This window comes from Catharus ustulatus, chromosome 2 (assembly GCF_009819885.2).
Source record: "Catharus ustulatus isolate bCatUst1 chromosome 2, bCatUst1.pri.v2, whole genome shotgun sequence".
In the NCBI taxonomy this organism is placed as follows: Eukaryota; Metazoa; Chordata; class Aves; order Passeriformes; family Turdidae; genus Catharus; species Catharus ustulatus.
In genome coordinates this window covers 105,588,766-105,607,698 of record NC_046222.1, presented here as the reverse complement: position 1 = coordinate 105,607,698, position 18,933 = coordinate 105,588,766, and the positions used below count along the sequence as shown (strand labels likewise).

The 18,933-nt window shown below is 41.1% G+C and overlaps 1 protein-coding gene across 4 annotated transcripts in view; it reads right to left on the bottom strand.

Moving 5' to 3' along the window:
* Nucleotides 1-17,453, bottom strand: part of FRMPD4 (FERM and PDZ domain containing 4) — a 300,820-nt gene extending 283,367 nt beyond the window's left edge. The window contains exon 1 of one of the 4 annotated variants that reach the window (XM_033052215.2): nucleotides 17,150-17,453. In XM_033052215.2, the coding sequence (XP_032908106.1) occupies nucleotides 17,150-17,190 (41 nt within the window). In that variant the 5' untranslated portion in view covers nucleotides 17,191-17,453. Of the gene's footprint in view, nucleotides 1-13,052; nucleotides 13,112-17,149 lie in introns of those variants that run through there. The other 3 variants (XM_033052211.2, XM_033052210.2, XM_033052212.1) reach the window with 3 other exon arrangements.
* Between the last annotated feature and the right edge of the window lie 1,480 nt (nucleotides 17,454-18,933).

Sequence of the window (18,933 nt, the reverse complement as noted above, 5' to 3'; positions counted from 1 at the left end):
ACAGAGGCAAAGTTGAGTAAGAAAGGGAGGAACATAGTCTAGGTACCTTTATACATAAGAACAACTTGGGAGTGGTTAATGGAATGAGATGGAGAGAAGCTGAAGAAGCTGCTGTCTGTTGGGAGTCCTAAGTCTCATCTCTGCTCTGCATGTCTGTTAGAACGAGAGAATAAAAGCCCTGGATAAGCCCAGGAAAAGGGATTGGAATCAAAGGAGTCCCTTTCCTAGGCAGCTAATTACAACTACTTATCAGTCAGACATTATATTGTTCACTACTCCATTTTTATTCATGTTTTTGCAGTGGAATTCTTTCTTCCTGGAATATCCTAATGCCTGGTAGTCAGGAGCGACAGATGTTGGCTCAGATCTCCAGCCTTCAGAGGGGGTATGAAATGCACAACATCCAAAGAAGGGCAGAAATTCTGCAACACCATTGTGCCTAATGATATTTTCTACTAGCTACTGCCAAATGGTTTCCCAGATCTGCTCATCAGGGACATCTGGTATTCTGTATTAGCCAACATGAACTGGTCTGGAACACTCAATAGCCTCAGGAATGTGGTGTAAATTTTCATACCTAAGAATGCTTCCTTTTGTGACAACAAAGTTACTTGGACCCATCTGTAGCTTTTGGAGGTCACCAAAATTTTAGATTATATCACAACATTGCAAATGGGGTCTATAGTTCACCTACACACTTGCCTCAGCAGCTATCAAATCTCATTTGGCATCCAGCCTTTTTAGTTTCTGAAATGATTTGTTCAATGATTCTGCATGGTCTGTAGACTGCTTCAGAAATGATGCTTATAAACTCTCACAGAAATTAATGTACATAAAACTAGGTAACAGCAGTTCACTTTTGCATACCAACTAGAAAATGTAGGGACACTCAAGAGTAGGTAGATAATCACTTGTCCTCTATAAAAAGAATATTTAGAATATTTTTTTATTTATTCTACGGTTTCTGTAAACAAGTGAACATTTAAACTGCTGGGGAAAAAAATCAACTGGAGAAATCTAAACATAAATCATCATAATTTAATTTACCAACAAATGCTCATCAGCTGACCAACAGCATGTTTTCCAGATTCTCATCACTTTATTTACTGTTTATCCTCTCCAAGTGGAAAAATGGTGATAGAATTCAATTTTGTTTTTACCAACATACAGAGACCGCTACATTCAGAACCCTTCTAAATTACAGTTTATATTAAGAATTAAGTGCTATGCTGTGCAGCCCATGGAAGATGGATGAGAAGACACTTTTCCCAATGAAGCATAGGAAAGCTTAAGGCTTGTGTTTTCTTTGCAGTAGCAATATGTTACACCAGCAAATACAACAGAACATTTTCCAAAATGCTATTCCTCATGAAGCCTTCACCATACTAAGGCCAAATACAGCTGAAATCTGTAGCAAACTACCTTTGAATCTTTTTGCCTAATTTCATCAGCTAGAAGTTAAATTACATGCCACAAAAATGCAGATTCTAACATATTTTATGCTAAATCAGACTATAACGTTCCAGAAAAATCCAACTCTTTATGGTATTTAAGGCCTGCAAAGAGCACAACTACCAAACAAGCATTCATTTTGGATGCACGCATTACTTCATAAAACTTCTCCCTCTTAAGTCTGTTTTGTCTTTTCTTCCCTTTTTTTCTTTCTTTAACTGCTCTGAAGGTCCAAAGTTTTGATGAAATAAGGGTAAATATCAAACCCATGCTTTACCTCACCTGAAAACTTAGTTTTGTGTATCTCTAAGAAAGTCCTCTTTTTTCATCACTTCCCAAATATCGTGGAAGTTTTTCCTATCTTCCAGCATTCTATTTAAACAGTACCTGAAACTACGTGCAATGTTCTAGGTGAGCAAGGATTGTCTCACCAGATCTTCAAATCTACTCCCATTAAAGTAGAAACTAAGCAATTCTTTATGAAACACTGCCAAGTCCATCCCTTGGATGAACACTCTGGTTCTAGAGAGCCCATCATTGAATGCTGATGGGTTTTCTACAAGTAACTCAGGAAAAATTTTGCAAATGGCTAAGAAGTTATAATCCAGTAACATGAATGAAAAGCTACTTCCAAACTACTGGCAGAAATGTCATGCTAAACATTCTCAGCAAAAGCTTTTCTCCCAATTTCCTGAGAGCAGACTCCTAGCTAAACCCAGAAGAAAGTGATCTTGACTGCAGGTGATGCACTCTTCTGTCACCACCAAGTGCCACTGCAATCAATCAGAATCACTATAGGAACATGGAGCAGAGGAAAGCACACAGTTTTAAAATTGAAGTGTAAAAAGTGCATTTTTAATTTGAGCACAGGTATATTTAATTATACACTAGAAAGGCATATTTTAGGAAAATTCCACATGGAAATAGCATGTCCTTTAGAAAATTCTTAACATCAAATATCTACCTGGCATAATGAAATGCCAAAGGTGGCTTAAACTTCAAAAACCAGCTTGAATTTTTTACATCCTCATATGGAAGTTCAGTGCTCATTAGCTTATAGACTACCAGATATCAAACTCCCAGTTCTTTCTAAGAGGAAAAAATAAATAGTAAAAGAATTGTCTTTAACTGTTGGGGGTTTGTTCCACCCCACAATAATGAAATAAAAAGAAACACACAACAAACCAGACAATTAGAACTAGTGGCTTCTTCTGGAGGAAAATTCCCTCCCATGTTTTACCAGGTGACAGTTTAATTCTGTGATCTGCTCTTTACAGTGAGCCCAGTGCCTGCCTGGTCATTAAGTTTTCCTTCCAGTTGACCACCATCCTTATCACTAAGTATTTGTATGTGTTGATAAATGTCCAAAAATACTAAACAAGTCACCAGGCACTAAACTGCAGAAACACCTTTCTCAGAGATTAAATAGTACTTTTTTCTTCTACTGTGAAACAACCACAATTTCAATACAACAGGCCTAAGTTACTAAAGTCTAACTTGCGAGTGGAAAGCCATGATCTTTGCCTCCAAAATGACTGTTCATTTATAACTCAGACAATTCTTATAACAAAGGCTTTCAACAGATATTTTCTAGGAACTCTACAGTAAGCTGAGTGGGTATATGTACACAGTGATGCATTTACAGACCCCTAAATCACCAAACATGCAACTCCTTTGTCATTATTAATGCCAGGGTTTCAGCAAATTATTCAAAATGGTTGCTGGACTAGGTTTGCCAGTTTGAAGAACAGATCATGTAATCTTTCGGTGTAATACAAATTGTACATCCCAGCTGAAGAGTCTGCCAAGGCTGGGAGCTGTCACACTCACAAGCACTCCATCACCGCAGGGAAGCAGACCCAAGATTCCCACAGTCTCAACCTGCATCAAGGGAAAATTAGGTTGGATATTAGGAAAAAGGTTTTCACTGAAAGAGTGATAAAGTACTGGAATGGTCTGCCCAGGGAGGTGGTGGAGTCACCATCCCTGGATGTGTTTAAAAAAGAGACTGGATGTGACACTTGGTGCCATGGTTGTTGAGGTGTTTGGGCATGGGTTGGACTTGATGATCTTGGTCTCTTCCAACCCTGTGATTCTGTGAAGATATGTAAGGCAGGTTTCCTTCCCTCACCCAACCTGACAGCAGTGGAGGCTGCAGCTCTGCACTGAGGGCACTTCATGTACCCTGCTCAGGTTCAAGGGGCAGCTGTGGCTGGTCAGACACACACAGCTGGCACCTGGGATGGGCAGGTCCTACCAGATGAAATTAGTGCAACAGCTAAGCCTGCAAAGAAATTTTTGGCTGCGATTCAAGTTGCACTGTTATTTACTGAGCAAAGAGATGCTGTACACAGGGTTATTTGGCCTATGCAGTGTGCACACTCTGGCTGGAAGGAGAAAAATCCACCATGTTTTAGTTGTAAGGTCTGTGCCACTCAGCTCAGAAAGAAAAAATGACGAAGATAGAATAAAACAAATGTATGTGAGAAACAAAGGAGCTATGCTGTTCTTAATTATTCAACTTTTGCAAAGACTAAATAACAACAAAAGTAAAGTTTCCTTATGGCTTCACATAACATTAAACAAAGTTTACAGCTTCCTGTCACTGTTCACTAAAGGCAGAATCACCATGAATTTGCTGTCTAATACTCAGAACTGTTCTCTCCTGAGTATAAGCATAAATGAAAGCCAAAACCACCTATTCCCCCAACACCTTTAAAAGCAGAATACTGAACTAATTAATAAAAAAGGGATCAAGAAGGTGTCTTTATTGTGGTCAGAGTGCCACACACACATGGCTGTGCCCCTGCCAACAGTGCCAAGCAGTCCAATCAGGACAACTGGTGAGTCAGCATTAAGTACTCACTGTGAAAGGAGGAACTAGCAAAAGAAAGCTGCTTGAGTTGGAAGCTGATTGGAGGGGGATGGGGGGAAAGAAGTAGAACAGCAAACCGTACCACAGAAATTGAGAGACAAACTGTTTTCTGCTTTGTAGAAGAAAAAAAAGCAAATATTTTGAACACTGGGTAGATTAAATGTCAGTTCTTATAATTACAGCCTGGCAAACAAATATATACAAATATTACTGGTAATGTTTTGTGCAGCTAGAATAAATTTCAGCCATTTTGAAATAACATCCAGCAGAACAGGTATTGTCTCCTCTAATTGGAAATCTGTTCATTACAGTACTGAACTATGAACTGTCTGGAAAAAAAACCCTGAAACTAATGCTGCCTTACCTTCTTCTATGAAAGAAACATTTTAAACATTTAACATGAAAACAGAATTTCTCTTTTTTAGAACCAGCACTTAACATGAGAAAATGGGATGAACTCTGACATTAATGGCTAAAGAACGCTAATGAAAGGGAAACACTCAGAAAAACATACATTTGTCTAGTTATTACAAGGCTAAAGAACACTATGAGGTTTGGACAAGCTTTAGAAAACACAGCAAAAAGCAAATCAACATTTTACCATTAAATAAATACAAAGTAATTTTGCTGAGATGAAGGAGGAGGCTTCTAGTGACATCTGGAAGAGTGAAATTCATCCTTTACCCTTTACATAGCAGGCTACTATTAAAATCTATTAAACCACGGTACCAAGTAGCTCAATCAGATACCATGGACAACTTGAATCCAACAGGACAACTATGGAAACAAGTGGCAGGGGCAAAGAATCTGCCATTTCAGAATACCCCTGTCTCAACAAGAACTTCACAGGTCCTTAAAGCCTATTATAGCCATTAAAAGAGAAGAATAATAATCAATGTTTTCCTTTGAAAGAACACACCTTTGTATCAAAACAAATATTCAATATATTCAGCATCAAAAAATAACGATATTGGAAGGTTTTTTTTAATCCAAACATGTCAACTAAAGAAAAACAGACCTGTATTTCACAGTTCATATTCCAAGGATATTACTTATAAAGTGGTCTTTTGTAAGGCAAGCTAGCTATAAGTCATGCAGATGCATGATGTTAGCCACCATGAAGAAAAAAAGAAAAAACAAGTGACAAAAAGTATAAAAGCTACAGTATTTTTAATTGTGCATCCTGAGAGTACTTCTTTTGATACACTATGCACATATATTTTTTACAATAAAACACCAAACTAAAAGAGCTTTAGTAGCTCTAAATTAAAATTTTTCTATGGAACCATTTGTTGTGAGGCTATTTAGAGTTCTCCTTTAGACATATCCTTCAAGATCCCCATAACCTCCATCATTTTTAGAGCACATATTCAGTGATGTTAGATAGATAGAGCTGATGGATAAACATTGCAAAGTATCAAAGTGATCAACAAGGAAGGGGGCTGAGGAAGTGCCACATACGTATAAGGAATGACAGAAGACACAGAAGGAAGATAAAAATGCTGTATGGAAACTCCTTAAAGTTTACTACTGCTGTTGCTAAAAAAGAGAAAGGCACATGGTTCAAACCATAATTAAAAATTCAGGCTACTTATGCACCTAAAAAATTCCCATTTCCCGTTTAAAAATGAAAAGCATTTGAAAAGTAAGTCATTAATACTCTCCAGTTATTTTTCTGTGGTCTCAGAAGTAGCACAGACACACTATACTTGCTTCTGTAAGATGTTCTTTCCAAGTTCAGAAATAGAGCATTTGAAAGAAACCTTTTATCTCTTCAGACAGCTTCCAGAACCTGGAAAACACATCCACAGAAAGGATATAACTGCAAACTCTCTGCTAGGAATGAACACAGGTTCATTATTTAAAAGATAACCAAAGAAAATTAAACAACCTCTCATTCATCCTGGACAGTTCACCTTCTACTACAAGCAATCTAGGAAAATTAATCCCTTGGACATCCACACGCCTCTGCTGCCTAATAAAGCAAAAATATGATTAGAAATCTGCTTTTAAACACAGTAGGAAGCCAGTTTCTTTAGACTACATGGCATGGGAGCAAGGCTGCAATATCTTCATACATCAGGATGTGCAAGATACACAAAGCTGCATTTAGCACACAGAACCTGCACTTGGTTTCTCAAGCGCCCAAGCAAAGACAAGGCAATTCAAGGCAGCAGAACAAGGCAAGAAAAGACAGGGAAGCAAGAGGAACTAGGAAAAATCTGAAGAATTTCAGAGGGGCTGAAGCAGCTTCTCCTCACTCCAAGCCATCTTTTGCAGAAACTCCCTCCTTCCTGGATTTGCTCACGTGTGGGGTTCCCACAACACTTCCCAGTTCCCAGAGGTACCTGCAGGAAGGTTTCATCTCCGTGTTCCCCCACAGCAGCACCCACACTAAATGGGGTGCAGTGTAACAGAGCTCAGCATTCACCAGAAGTTCCATTTCCCCTTCTCCCTTTCCACCTCCCTGCCAAGGGAACATTTTTCAATCACTTCTGCCAAGCCAGTTCACCTACCTACACCAGCAGAAATAAAACAAACCAAAACCAGTTTTCTCATGGTTTTAGTCCCTGAAGTAGTTCACCATGGTTTGAGACATAGCAGTGGACAAAATGGGGAAACTGAAAAGCAAAAGGAAGTGGAAATGAGACCCCCACAGCCTCATTAGGTCTTCTGCCAGCAGATGTTACATGAGGCTGATCATATTACAGAAGTACTCCCTCTAAATGCCTCAGAGTACAGGGGCTCAGTCCTAATTCTATCCCATACCAATTTAAAAAATAAAAAATAAATAAATAAGTATTTTAAAAAAAAAGCAAAGCCAAATGCTTTCTGATTTTTGACTTCTTTTTTTAAGCCTAAATGAAACATAAATACATTCCCCAACAACTACAGATTTTGCAGCCAAGTTATCTGCATTCAAAGAGGGCGAAGTCACAGGGCCCACCAGTGAACCAATGCATGAGATAAAGAGTTGAGCTTCACCCTGAGAAGAGGCATCATCCTGATTACATGGTCTCTGAGACAGAAAATTCACAGGGAGTCAAGGACCACCTTGTTATTTCCTGTGTTGAGTTAGTTCAAGCTTAGCCACCAGACACCCCTTAGAAAAATAAAGACTTTCAAGCAGAAGAAACTCAAGACCCTAGAAGACAAAAAAGTTGTTTCAATGCTGGAGTGAATTCTTCCCTTTTTTAAAACAGCAGTCACACTGATTACAGCACATCTCACCAATTCAACCAGCCTTACGAAGCAAACAAACTCCTACTCAGGCAACAATGCAAGTTCACCTTCACATAAAGATCAGCTAGTCTTGAACACTTAGTTCAGTTCACTCAAGGCAAATTAGCCCCCACCCAATGCAACATTCGTTAAATTCCTTTCTCTAATTTCTCTCTTCCTACCTTTGCCATTCCTCCTCTATTACATGCTGTAGCCCATACTCACCCTGCCTTCAAAGCAGAGAAGTCAAGTACAGATCATTCCCCACGTGCAGTTTTTCTCTGTCCCCCTTCACTGTGTGCCCTGACAGAGGAGAAGGCACTCCTTGTAAACATGACAGGTAACACATAATACATTATGCAAAGCAGAGACCCAGGCAGATAGCCAACTTCATGAGAAAAATGAGAAGACTATATGCCTCCTCCACTGGGGAAAATAATTCTTCAAAGATAAAAATTAAAAATTCAGTTAACATCATCATCTGTGGTTTGCAACAAGTCAAAAAAAAAAAAAAAAGAAAAAAAAAGAAAAAAAAAGAAACAAGAAAAGCAGATGCCCTTAAATAGCAACTTTCATATGATCCAAAACCTAATGCCAGTAAAAAAACCAAGAAATGTGACAATTTCTACCTGAACACATGTACTGCATTTTGACTTTGTACAGTCAAAACAAAACTTGTGTCTTTTCCATGCTAAAGATGCACAACCTATTACATATTGCAGTGTTAAACAGACAGACCACCCCTTTCTAGTGTGGCTAAGTTGACATTACCATACATAACTTTCAATTTTTTTTTTTTGTGGGATAAAGGTCTAACATTACAAACAAAGAAAAATCATAGGATCATGGAATGGTTTGGGTTGGAAAGGACCTTAGACCATCTAGTTCCAAGCCAAAGTCTGCTGGAGCAGGTTCTTCTGTGCAATTGCAATCTCTGCTGTCTCAAAGCTCCTGTCATGGATGCCTCAAGGCTTGTCACAGCCTCATTTAGAGCAAGTCAAAGTCAGTGCCATCATACAGGCATTCAGGTAATGAAGCATCCTGCCTCTACAAATCTGCTTAGATATGGAATATTTCCAGATTTCTTCTCCAGTTCTCTCCTGCTCTATTTCAGTCAAACAGAAAGCACAAGTGAAATAAGGCAGCTCGGACATGTAACACATGCCAGGCTTGTTTTACATGGCTGGTGCAACTGCTAGTACCTGGTAGCATTTACTGCCATAAAGAATAATTTTGCTTTCCAAACATATGAGGACTGCCAAATGCAGAGGAATATAATCACAAATTCAAGATTAAGAACAGTGAAATTGCAAAGTCTATGAACAACATAAGCAAAACCTTATGGCCTGCATAATGCTGGAAAGCTATTTTAAACAAATATGTAAGCATTTACATGAAAAAGGTTACAGTTTATCTGAACAATTAAAACTCCATCATGCACAAGCCTTAATGAAAACCTTCACCCTAAATAAGGTACAATCAGTACTGCAAAGTTTTACAAAAAGTGATTTTAGATTTTCTTCTTAAACAATGTTAGTTTCAAAAATTACAGTAATTTCACGACTATAAGGTGCACCCTTTTGACTAAAATTTTGATTGAAACCTGGAAGTGCACCTTATAATCCGGTGCGCCTTATATATGAACAAAGTTCAGAAATTTGCCAACCTGGAAGTGCGAGCCGCGAGCCGAGCGGAGTCGAGCTGCACCAGCCGGCGCTGGAAGCAGGCGGGAGTGCCAGGGCCCGCGCACGGGGAGGGCGCTTGGGGCTGCGTTTAAAGGCTACACCAATCCGTGAAAAATGTTTGCAAATTGAGCACCTGCCAGTAAACCCCACAATCACGCAATTCCGTTACTAATTCGTTACTTTGTTGCATGCGGATCCTCACTGCAAAAAAAAACTGTGCCTTATAGTCTAGTGTGCCTTATATATGGACAAAGTTCGGAAATTTGCCGACACCCAGAAGTGCGCCTTATAATCCGGTGTGCCTTATAGTCATGAAATTACTGTATGTATTTTTTTTTGTCTTTTTGATTGTTAATGTAAATCACTTAGTCATTTTCATCAATCCACATATCACACCTTTTCATTTTGATTATCTATAGACACAAAAAAAGCCATAATACCTTGCAATATCCCAAGTCTCTTTCCTTTAAACCCTAAAAAAATTTCAGCAAAATCCAAAAATAAACTCTGTCAAGAGCCAGATCATAAGAAGATTCATTCTCAATATTTGACTCTAGCATACAAATATTCCTTCTCAGTCTTTACCGCCTTCTTTCTATTGTGTATATAAATTATAATTTTACCAGCAGTTCTCAAAATCTTGCAAGATATCATCTATTGTGCAGAGCCTTATCCCCACACTCCCATAGCTAAAACTGATACCTGACAAGTCCCCTCACTAACTTTATTATAATTTAAAATGTTGGTTATTATAACTAATGAAAAGTAATTTCTCAGTTTGCATCCAAAAATCAACATATCAAAGGGAGTTTCTGTACACTCTAAACTAAAGGAATACTGGTGGAAACTTTTACAGCCCCAGGTCCAAATTTAGGTCAGAGGGACTTTTGAGTCCTGAGGACTTTACATCTCTAGTGTCAATGTACTTTTACAGGTTTAGATTTTAAGCACTGTGGATTTCACTTGGATTTGAAATGCAATTACTTACTGAAATTTATATTACTGGCAGTGTTATTTGCTTTATTTCCAGTCAATGGAATAATTATCAGAAACAAAGACTCAGTGATTATTTTAAAGGTCTTTAAACATACCTTCAATAAATGTGCAGCCTTTTCACTTCAGATTTCTTCAAGGTACGTCACAAAACTAATTGCTTTATTTGTGATTATAAAAAAGCATCTTTAAACACAGTTTAGTATTATCAGAAGTCAATTCCTGTTCAAGCATGTTGCTATAGTACTTAAAGATGGATACTTTATCAGCACCAAAAGTTTCCATAAGGTGGATTCAAATAGGTCATATGCAAACAGTCAAGAAAAAGAGTAATTCACATACCTGGATGGTCTTCCCTGATTTAATAGAGCTATTTGTGCATGACACAGTGGGACTGGAACACAAAATTACCTTTCCTTTCCTCACATTGGTTTTTTTGCATTATTTGTCTACAGCAGTTAGAGATCTTTCCTAGATGATGGCTCATTTTCTAAGAGGTGGTGGCTCCTACATGACTTTAGTCAATTCTTTATCCCATCAGTCAGATACTAAGTTGTGATAGATCTGACATAACCTCTTGGAAATGCTTTCAGGAGCAGTAAAATCCCCCTTCTGTGCCACATTTTAAGTGGAGCTGAGACCATGTATTACCCCCTCATTATGTCAGGTCATAGTTTGTATTCTCTATGAACAGCCTGGTACACTTCCATAATAATATAGAATGCTGCAAAATATGGAAATATATCCTCATTTTTTATTACTGCTATGGTGAGAATTTTTTTTCAATTTAACTGAAATTTCCCACATGAATCTGTCAGGCTGAAAAGCAGGCTTCTCAAAAACAAACCAACCAACCAAATCACACCACAAACAAGCAAACCTTCTGCCCCTTCAAAAAATCTAAACATAAACTGTCAAACACCTCAGGCTCATCCTGGTACCAGTGAAATACATGCAAAAAATCAAAACAAAAACCCTCTTATCTCTTCTCACACCATATAAAAACTTAAACAGAGTGACTTAAACATGCACACACAAGAACATTGGTGCAGGCTACAATTATAAGAGAAACTATCTCAAGAGTCTTGATTTGGCCATGTCACCAAAAATTTTACATTACAGATTGAAGTCCACCAAAATAAACTAAAAGCAAAAAGAAAAGCCATCTCTCTAGAAATAAAAGCATTATATCAAACATGCGCATTTTGATTTTTCTTAAAGCATCAATTCTCAAAGTTCCCATTCCATCTCCTTCAGCAATTAGTAGAAGAGGAGAAAGAAAGCATTACTTGTGGTTTATTATCTCTTTTTTTTCTTTGCTTTCTCAAAATTTCTGGAGACAATGTTGCTTCTGCTATAGAGAACATACGGATTTAGCAGAGTTGTATCATCATTCACTGGCTACTTGACAAGTTTACAGCAGTTCATAATGGAAGGAGTGGTTTTAATAAATCTCTAAACTGCTGAAGTCATTGTGACATACAACATTACTAACATCACAAACATTAAAGCATATGTCTTTATTATGTGTGTCAGCTAACAGAACAAAACAGACAAATAATAAAATATATAAGGTAAAGCTCCTACATTAATGTGACTAGGCTAATGTGCCCCTAAATGTAATGCAGCTCTCAAGTAAAAAGGCTGAAATGAATTATTGGTTATTTGAATTATCATCCAGTATAATAAAATCCTTTTTGGAATTAAATTACCTCCTTTGAACATAAAAAGGATAATCATAGGCTTTCTTACAGAGTCTTTTGTAAATACTGAAAATAACTTACAAGCTGCAATATTGTCATTTCAAAGAGTACTCACAAAAATTGTTCCAAAAATCATATTCAAAACAGCATCAGTAAGTTAATCACACTTTCAATTGTCTCTCCATTAAGATAGGGTTTTTTTAAACTTCACAGGAAAATAAAAACTTGGCAAGGAAAACCACAAATAAAGAAAGGTGCTATTCAGATAAAGACAGAGAAGCATCCCAAAATCTTTAATTAAAAAAAAAATAAAAAGCCCCACAAACACAAAAAACAAAACCACCAAACAACAGATGGACTAATTTTAGAACTTTAAATCTAAAAACATACATCTGCTTGGCTGCATAAAAATAACTAATCCATGAAGTCAAGCAACCAAGTTCCCTGGAAAAAAAAACAAACAAACAAACAAAAAAACCTAAAACAAACAAATCACAACAGAGCTTAGTACTCAGAAGATACAGGCACAGCTTCTAGTCTGTTACATTTTAAGACAGATCTAGGAGGGAACCTTTCACACCAGTCTGACAGGACATCTAAAGACAGTATCTAGAGAGAACAAAACTGAGCACAGACCTACAAAGGCTGGAAAGGAGAAGACAAATGCAAGGCTCCACATCAGTTTAGGCTTCTTTCACTCTTATAAGCAGCAAGAACCCAAAATCCAAACATCTGTGCAGGTACCAAGTCTGTCTACCTGACTAGAGAGGGCCAGCTATGGAAAGATAAACACAAAAGATAAGAATGTGAGATTTATCCACACCAATGAAAAACTACTTGGTAAGAAGTTCCTTCTCAGTTAGAAACCCAGCCTCAGGTTTACCATAATCACAGCAAAAAAAAAAAAAAAAAAAAAAAACACACTTGACTGTTCTCTGAAGAGTTTTCAGGGTTAAGGGATTTTTTTGTTGTCATTTTAAAGCCAATTCCAAGGGCCTGGCTAGCAAGGATATGGCTATTCAAATCCCATTTTAGTGGAATAAATTTAAACTCAAGGATAATGGATAGCAATGCTAAACTTCAGCATTAAAGTAAAAATCCAAGTAAGACAAATTTACCTACCTCATACAACAAATTGGCATCACTGCTAAGGGCAGGTCCAAACCTTCCTGGTATCCTCCTGTTCGTTATATGAGGTTAACTCTCCATTCATTATACTTTTTATAGCTACAATGAGGTCTAGATTTCTGCTTTTTAACCCCATACTGCAGGCCTGTTTCTTGGAGACTTTCTTTCTGGTAACAAATTTCTCCATGAGCTCAGAACTTCTTCCACAAATGTAACTGTGTGGCAGAGATGCCCACCCTACCCTCAGCAGCATTGCCACAGCTTAGAACCTGACAGCCACTCATGCAGACAGTCATCATTTCCTCCCTAGTATTATCCGGCAAAGCTACAAACAGGGGCACAGGAGCTTTGTATCCCAACTCTGGAGGGTCACTGTCTCACTCTGTCACATTCAGGTGATGTCCAGGCAAGCATCTTTCCATATCAAAGTTTTCTTCCTGCTGTGGAAGCTCTGAAATAGAACTGACCTCAACAGACATCACAAAAACAGTCATTCCCAGTAAAAAAAGAACATTCCAACTAAAAATATATTCTATGAATACAGGCTTCAGTTCTTGATAACTTCCATTCACTATTCTGACCTATTGTTTCAGAGTTCATCTATCCAGTACTGGCTAGAAATTTGACACTGTGCCCTTTTCTCAGATTTACCTTGATCTGAAAACATGTTCATGAAATTCACGTTCAGAACAGCAGCACCATCCTTCCTCCACTGCCTATACCTATGCTCAAGAACCACCACTTCTAGTCTTTCTCCAATCAGCTGGTAAAAGGAACTGAGAGAGGATACCAGGCAAGACAGACTTCTGAATCAACCTCAACTACAGCTGAGCACTTACCTGTGGCACTGATCCCTCTATCCCAAATTACAGCTACCACATCACACATGTGTGCTGCCCACACTACAGAAATATTCACCTGCCTTGTACAGCTCCACATCAGAGCACTGATCCATTAAACAAGGCTTGTCAGTCATTCCCTGCACTTGGAAATTCATTACAATAAAAGGCAGTTGTTTGTTTGTTTGTGGTTTTTCCTCCAGAAAATGACACCATAATATTTATACCTAAACATTTACTCCAGATTACTATCAGACTGGTGAATTTCCAAAGCAGGATGGGGGAGAAGCTATGTCAGGGAAAGAGTGATCACTATTTCTACATGCCGTTCTTGTTTTCAATGTCTCCAAACTTCCAAAATCAACAGAAACTTTATCACAAAGCATCTGTAGGCTTATGTACAGTACACAATGTGACAGATCTACAAAGTCAAGGAAAGGACAAGATTACCAGAGATCATCTTTGTCATAAAACCAGTTTGCCATTCTCTCTCATTTCTGCACATAATCCTTTTCCAGATTAGGCCCATATTTTCCACTTACCCAGCAAGCATGGACAATTGAAGCCATTGCAGAAGCAGAGTCTCTAAAAGACCCTAAACACCAAGGTATCACACAAAAAACATAGATAATTAAAATATTTAAAAATTATTTATGCTATGCAAAATTTTATATCTAGTAGCTACCTTCTAGGACTTTAAACTTAATTTTAAGCTTATTCCAGATAAAAAATATTATATGTTAATTGATCAAGACAAAATTTAAATTCTTACCAGATCCATTAAAATCATGTCATGACTTTAGGAAGTATCCCTTCCAGTAGTCATGTATAGCAGAGCTTAGCTGTGCCACTGCCTGCAGAATCAAGGCTGCAGACTAAAACTGTAATAAAAGACTTGCCATTTAAAATGAGAAGACCTGAATGCAAAGCAAAATAAAATTTAAAGTAAGTTTAGCACCAGCTATGTTCAAAACAACTTCTGTAGGTAATCTGCCTGTAAGATCACACTCAGTTAAATACTTTCTTCAGAAAGGCCTTCCTTCTAACAGCAAAACAGGTATTTTTGGGCAAACTCATTTTCCAACCCAAATGCACAAAGGGACTAAAAATTTGGTTTACACTGGAACCTGTCTTCTCCATGAAGCTCTTATAAAATTGGAATAGATACCTGGCTGTAACCTAGGAAACAGCAAATAAAGTCAAGTCCTGTGTAAACTATTATGTCTTTTAACAACCGGAAAATTAGAAATAAAAAGTGTAGCTCAGTACAGAAATCATTTACTGCAATCTACAAGACAAACACAGGCCATAAGTATTTCACATCCTTAAATGAAGTGGAGGCAGATACAAGCATTGAAACTTGCAATTTCATTTCAGAAGGAACATTCAGGTTCTTCTGAAGAATTTCTATGATCTGTCTTTACTTAAATACAAATCTTAGTTCTGTCTTCAAGCATGTGCAGGCTACAGATTTTGTACACACCAAGAAAGACCCAAATATACCTGAAAACTGCCATGCACCTGACATAATAAAATTTTCGAATGGAACATCCCTTTCTCTGCCTTTGATTCTAGACCAAGTGTGACATGAAGACCTGGAAGCTTTTCTAAAACATAATTAAAAAAAAAAAAAAAAGGAGAAGGTCACGCAATTCAATTTACCTGGAAATAAATATCATACTACATGACCTATTCCTTATCTACGTGAGCATATTTTCCCTCTCCTCAAAGTTTCTGCTGTAGTTCCTGCTGCTGCAGCTCTAGCGGTATCAGCCAGTAACACCACCCAAGGCAAGCCAAGGGGGCCGCTTGTATTGTCACTGTCACACGGTGTAAAATTGCTGTGAGCGGGATGAGACAATGATGTGCTTGAATGACAGCAGCTGTTCTGTGCTGGCATGTCACAAGCAGAGTTGTAATCACAGCCAGGTGCAGTGGTGGGAATTTTGGGGGATAAAGGCAGTGCCTGCACCTGTGGCACTCCGTAACTTCCAGCCATGCAATATTTGTTCTTTACAGACCATCTGTCATTTTGACAAGCTCCCTACCTGACCGTCACTGGAGCAAGCCACCTTTTTTATTTCCTTAACAAGGCCTTTCTCCCTTTTGTACAACATCCAATTTCTGCCTCATACGTGCCTCATAAACAGAAAAGGATATGGTAACTATGGTGTAGGAACCAGTGAATCATAAGAATTTGAAACACTCCTAGTTACAGTGATCAAAGCTAAATCCTTTAGGAAGATTATCCACACCAGAACCCTGGAAAAAAAAAAAAAATGTGACTCGAGTACTTTCGTGCTGCATCTTTGAGATAAAGCACAATCCCCTGTGCAGCTGCGAAGGGCTACCTCCAGTTAGGCGTAACTACGGTGGAACATTGTAACAGGGGCTGTTGTGCCTCTTGATCTATCTATGCAGTTCCAGGCCTGGCAACCAGCTGCAAACGCAACAGTCCACAGGCTGAGACCACAACTCTGAGGCCATTCGAGACAAGGTTTATTCGGAAAACAAAGAAACAGACAAGAATAATACAAATCAACCACACACTTAAACAACGAGAACTACGAGCCTTACAAGCAAGGGAGAAGAGACGCCAAATCCACTGGCGCCCCTGCACCCATCACCGTGTGAGCGGCGGAGGGGCAGCGCTCTCAAACGATGCGAGTGGCGAGGATTTGAGCACTTCTGGCAGAAGAAGGGCCCGGCGAAGCCGCTGTGCCCGGGGGAGCCGCTGTGCCCAGGGCTGCACCGGAGCGGGAGCGGAGCGCAGGGGCAGGGCGAGACCCGGCAGCGCGGCCCGGCCAGCGCCGCTCGCTCCTCGGAACTTCGCCCCCGCTCCGGCAGATGACCGAGACCCGCACCGCGGCCACCACCCCCCGAACACCAACACACCCCTCCAGCACCGCCACCGCGCCCGGCCCCTGCCGCTGCTTTTGCATTTCCAGAAGCACTCTGGCCGCCCGTTCTGGCCGGCGTCTCACGGAGGGCACCGCTCTCGCCCAACTGCGGCCGCAGTTCATTGTCCCTTCGCAAGGAAGAGGGGCACGACCCATCCCACGCAGGGACATGGGGCAGATGGCAGGGACAGCGAGCCCCGCCGCCCCACCCCGACAGCGAGACCCTCGCCCCGCCACCAGAGAAGTTGGGAGCGGCGCGGGCGCTCCCCACGCCGGGCAGCCCCATCCCTCCCTGCCCCGCAGGACACGGGCAGCGCCCGCGGTTCGCCGAGCAGCAGCGGCAAACACCTACCCGGAGAGCTTCCCAATCTTCACAAAGCTAAACACATCCATCCATGCGGCCGGCTAGCTCTGCCCGTCACACTCACTCACTCCAGCAGCAGCGGCGGCGGCAGCGGCAGCAGCTCCATGTCGGGAGAAGGTTGCGTCCAGCGGCAGCAACAGCCCTTGCAAAAAAGCAGGAGCCGGCGGAGACAGCGGCTGCTACCCCCCTCCGGCGGGGAGCTGGGCGTGCAGCATCTCGCAGGACCAGCGCTCATCTGCGCGCAGCCCTCCCCCTGCGCTCCCCGCCCCGCTCCCCGCCTGCCGTGCGCTGCCGGGGTAGGTCCGGAGCGGAGCCGAGCGGAGCGGGGAGCCCGGCAGGAGCGCTGCCCGCAGCCTGCGCTCCGGGAGCCGGAGGGGGAGGCGGCAGCGCTCCGCCGCCCCTCTGCGGTACCCCGGAGCAGGGAGCGGCGGGCGTGCTGGGCAGCGCGCTCGGTGTGTCGGGGGGCTTCTCCTCTCGCCGCGGTGTGTCCGCTCCCAGGGCGAGCGGAGGGCGCGGGCGGCGGCCCGGGCCAGCGCCGATGGCCCGCTCCGGCCCGAGGAGGCGCTGCGGCCGCCGGGCCGAGCCCAGCGCTGCCCCCGGCGCCTCCCGGAGCCGCGGTGCCCGGCAGGGAGGGCTGGGCACGGGTCGGGGTGCGAGCGGCACGGCTGCGGTGCCCGGGGCAGGGGCCGGAGCGCTGAGCGACAGGGGAAGGGAGCCTGGTGAGTAGGAGGCGATGCCTCCCCGGTCCGGGAGCAGCACCCTGGGCCTTGCAAAGCAAAAACTTGGGAAAGCAGAGAGGCGTCTTTGCTTCGACGATCACACCGCTCCATGCAGCTCCCCAGGGTGGGAAGGGCCTTTTGGCTTTCAGCCCTCGCACTGGGTGCTCATCCGTGGTGGAGCGAGGACAGGCACCGGGCTGAAATCCACCGCCTGGCTTCTGGCACCATCCTGTGACCTCTCCATACATGCCAGCAAAGAGAGCTGAGCGAGCGGAGTCCTCGTTTGTGACAGGAACGTGACAAGGCCGGTTTGTGGCAACATAATCAGAGTCAGGCATTCTTCATACCACATCTTCTGAAAAAATGATAAATCCAGGGCTTCTGACACGAGAATGATACATTGCCTTATACTTATGTCCTGCATCAGGCTTTAAATGAGACACTGCAGTTTAGGTCTCCTTAAGTTTCCTCTAAGTGAGCAGAACAGGAAGGCAGGTGAAATTCAAATTCATCTCCACAGAAACTCAGCGCAGTAATACAATAATTCTCAGTATGGGAATGGATTTTTTCCACTCAAGTGTTTTCATTTGTGTGTTTGTTCTCTGAATAGATTGATATGTGCTTTACTTTGTGCCTTCACAGAGTTTTAGTCTCTTCTGCAGGCTTGCACCTGCACTCTCCCACCAGCCAAGAACTTAGAAAATTACAGTAGAGCTCAACACATATACTCATGCAGTCAGATGAAAACAATGCTTTTTTTTTTAATGTTAAAACTTGTATTGATAAGAGAACAAAAAGTACAGGCCGTACTAATACTCAGCGTCAGTTGGGTTTCAAACTATTCTTTAAAACAATAGCAACAAAGAATGATTGATCATCTATTTATACTGGGAGAACATTGAACTGCCAGCTAAAAAGCACTTGCTGGTCTGGCATAGATGTAAATGCTTGGGCATTTTCTGAAACACCGTATGAAATACTTTGTGCTAGTGCATCAAAATATTTACGTGGTACTTACGTGCACTCTAGTTATTTATTGTTACACTAGATTTT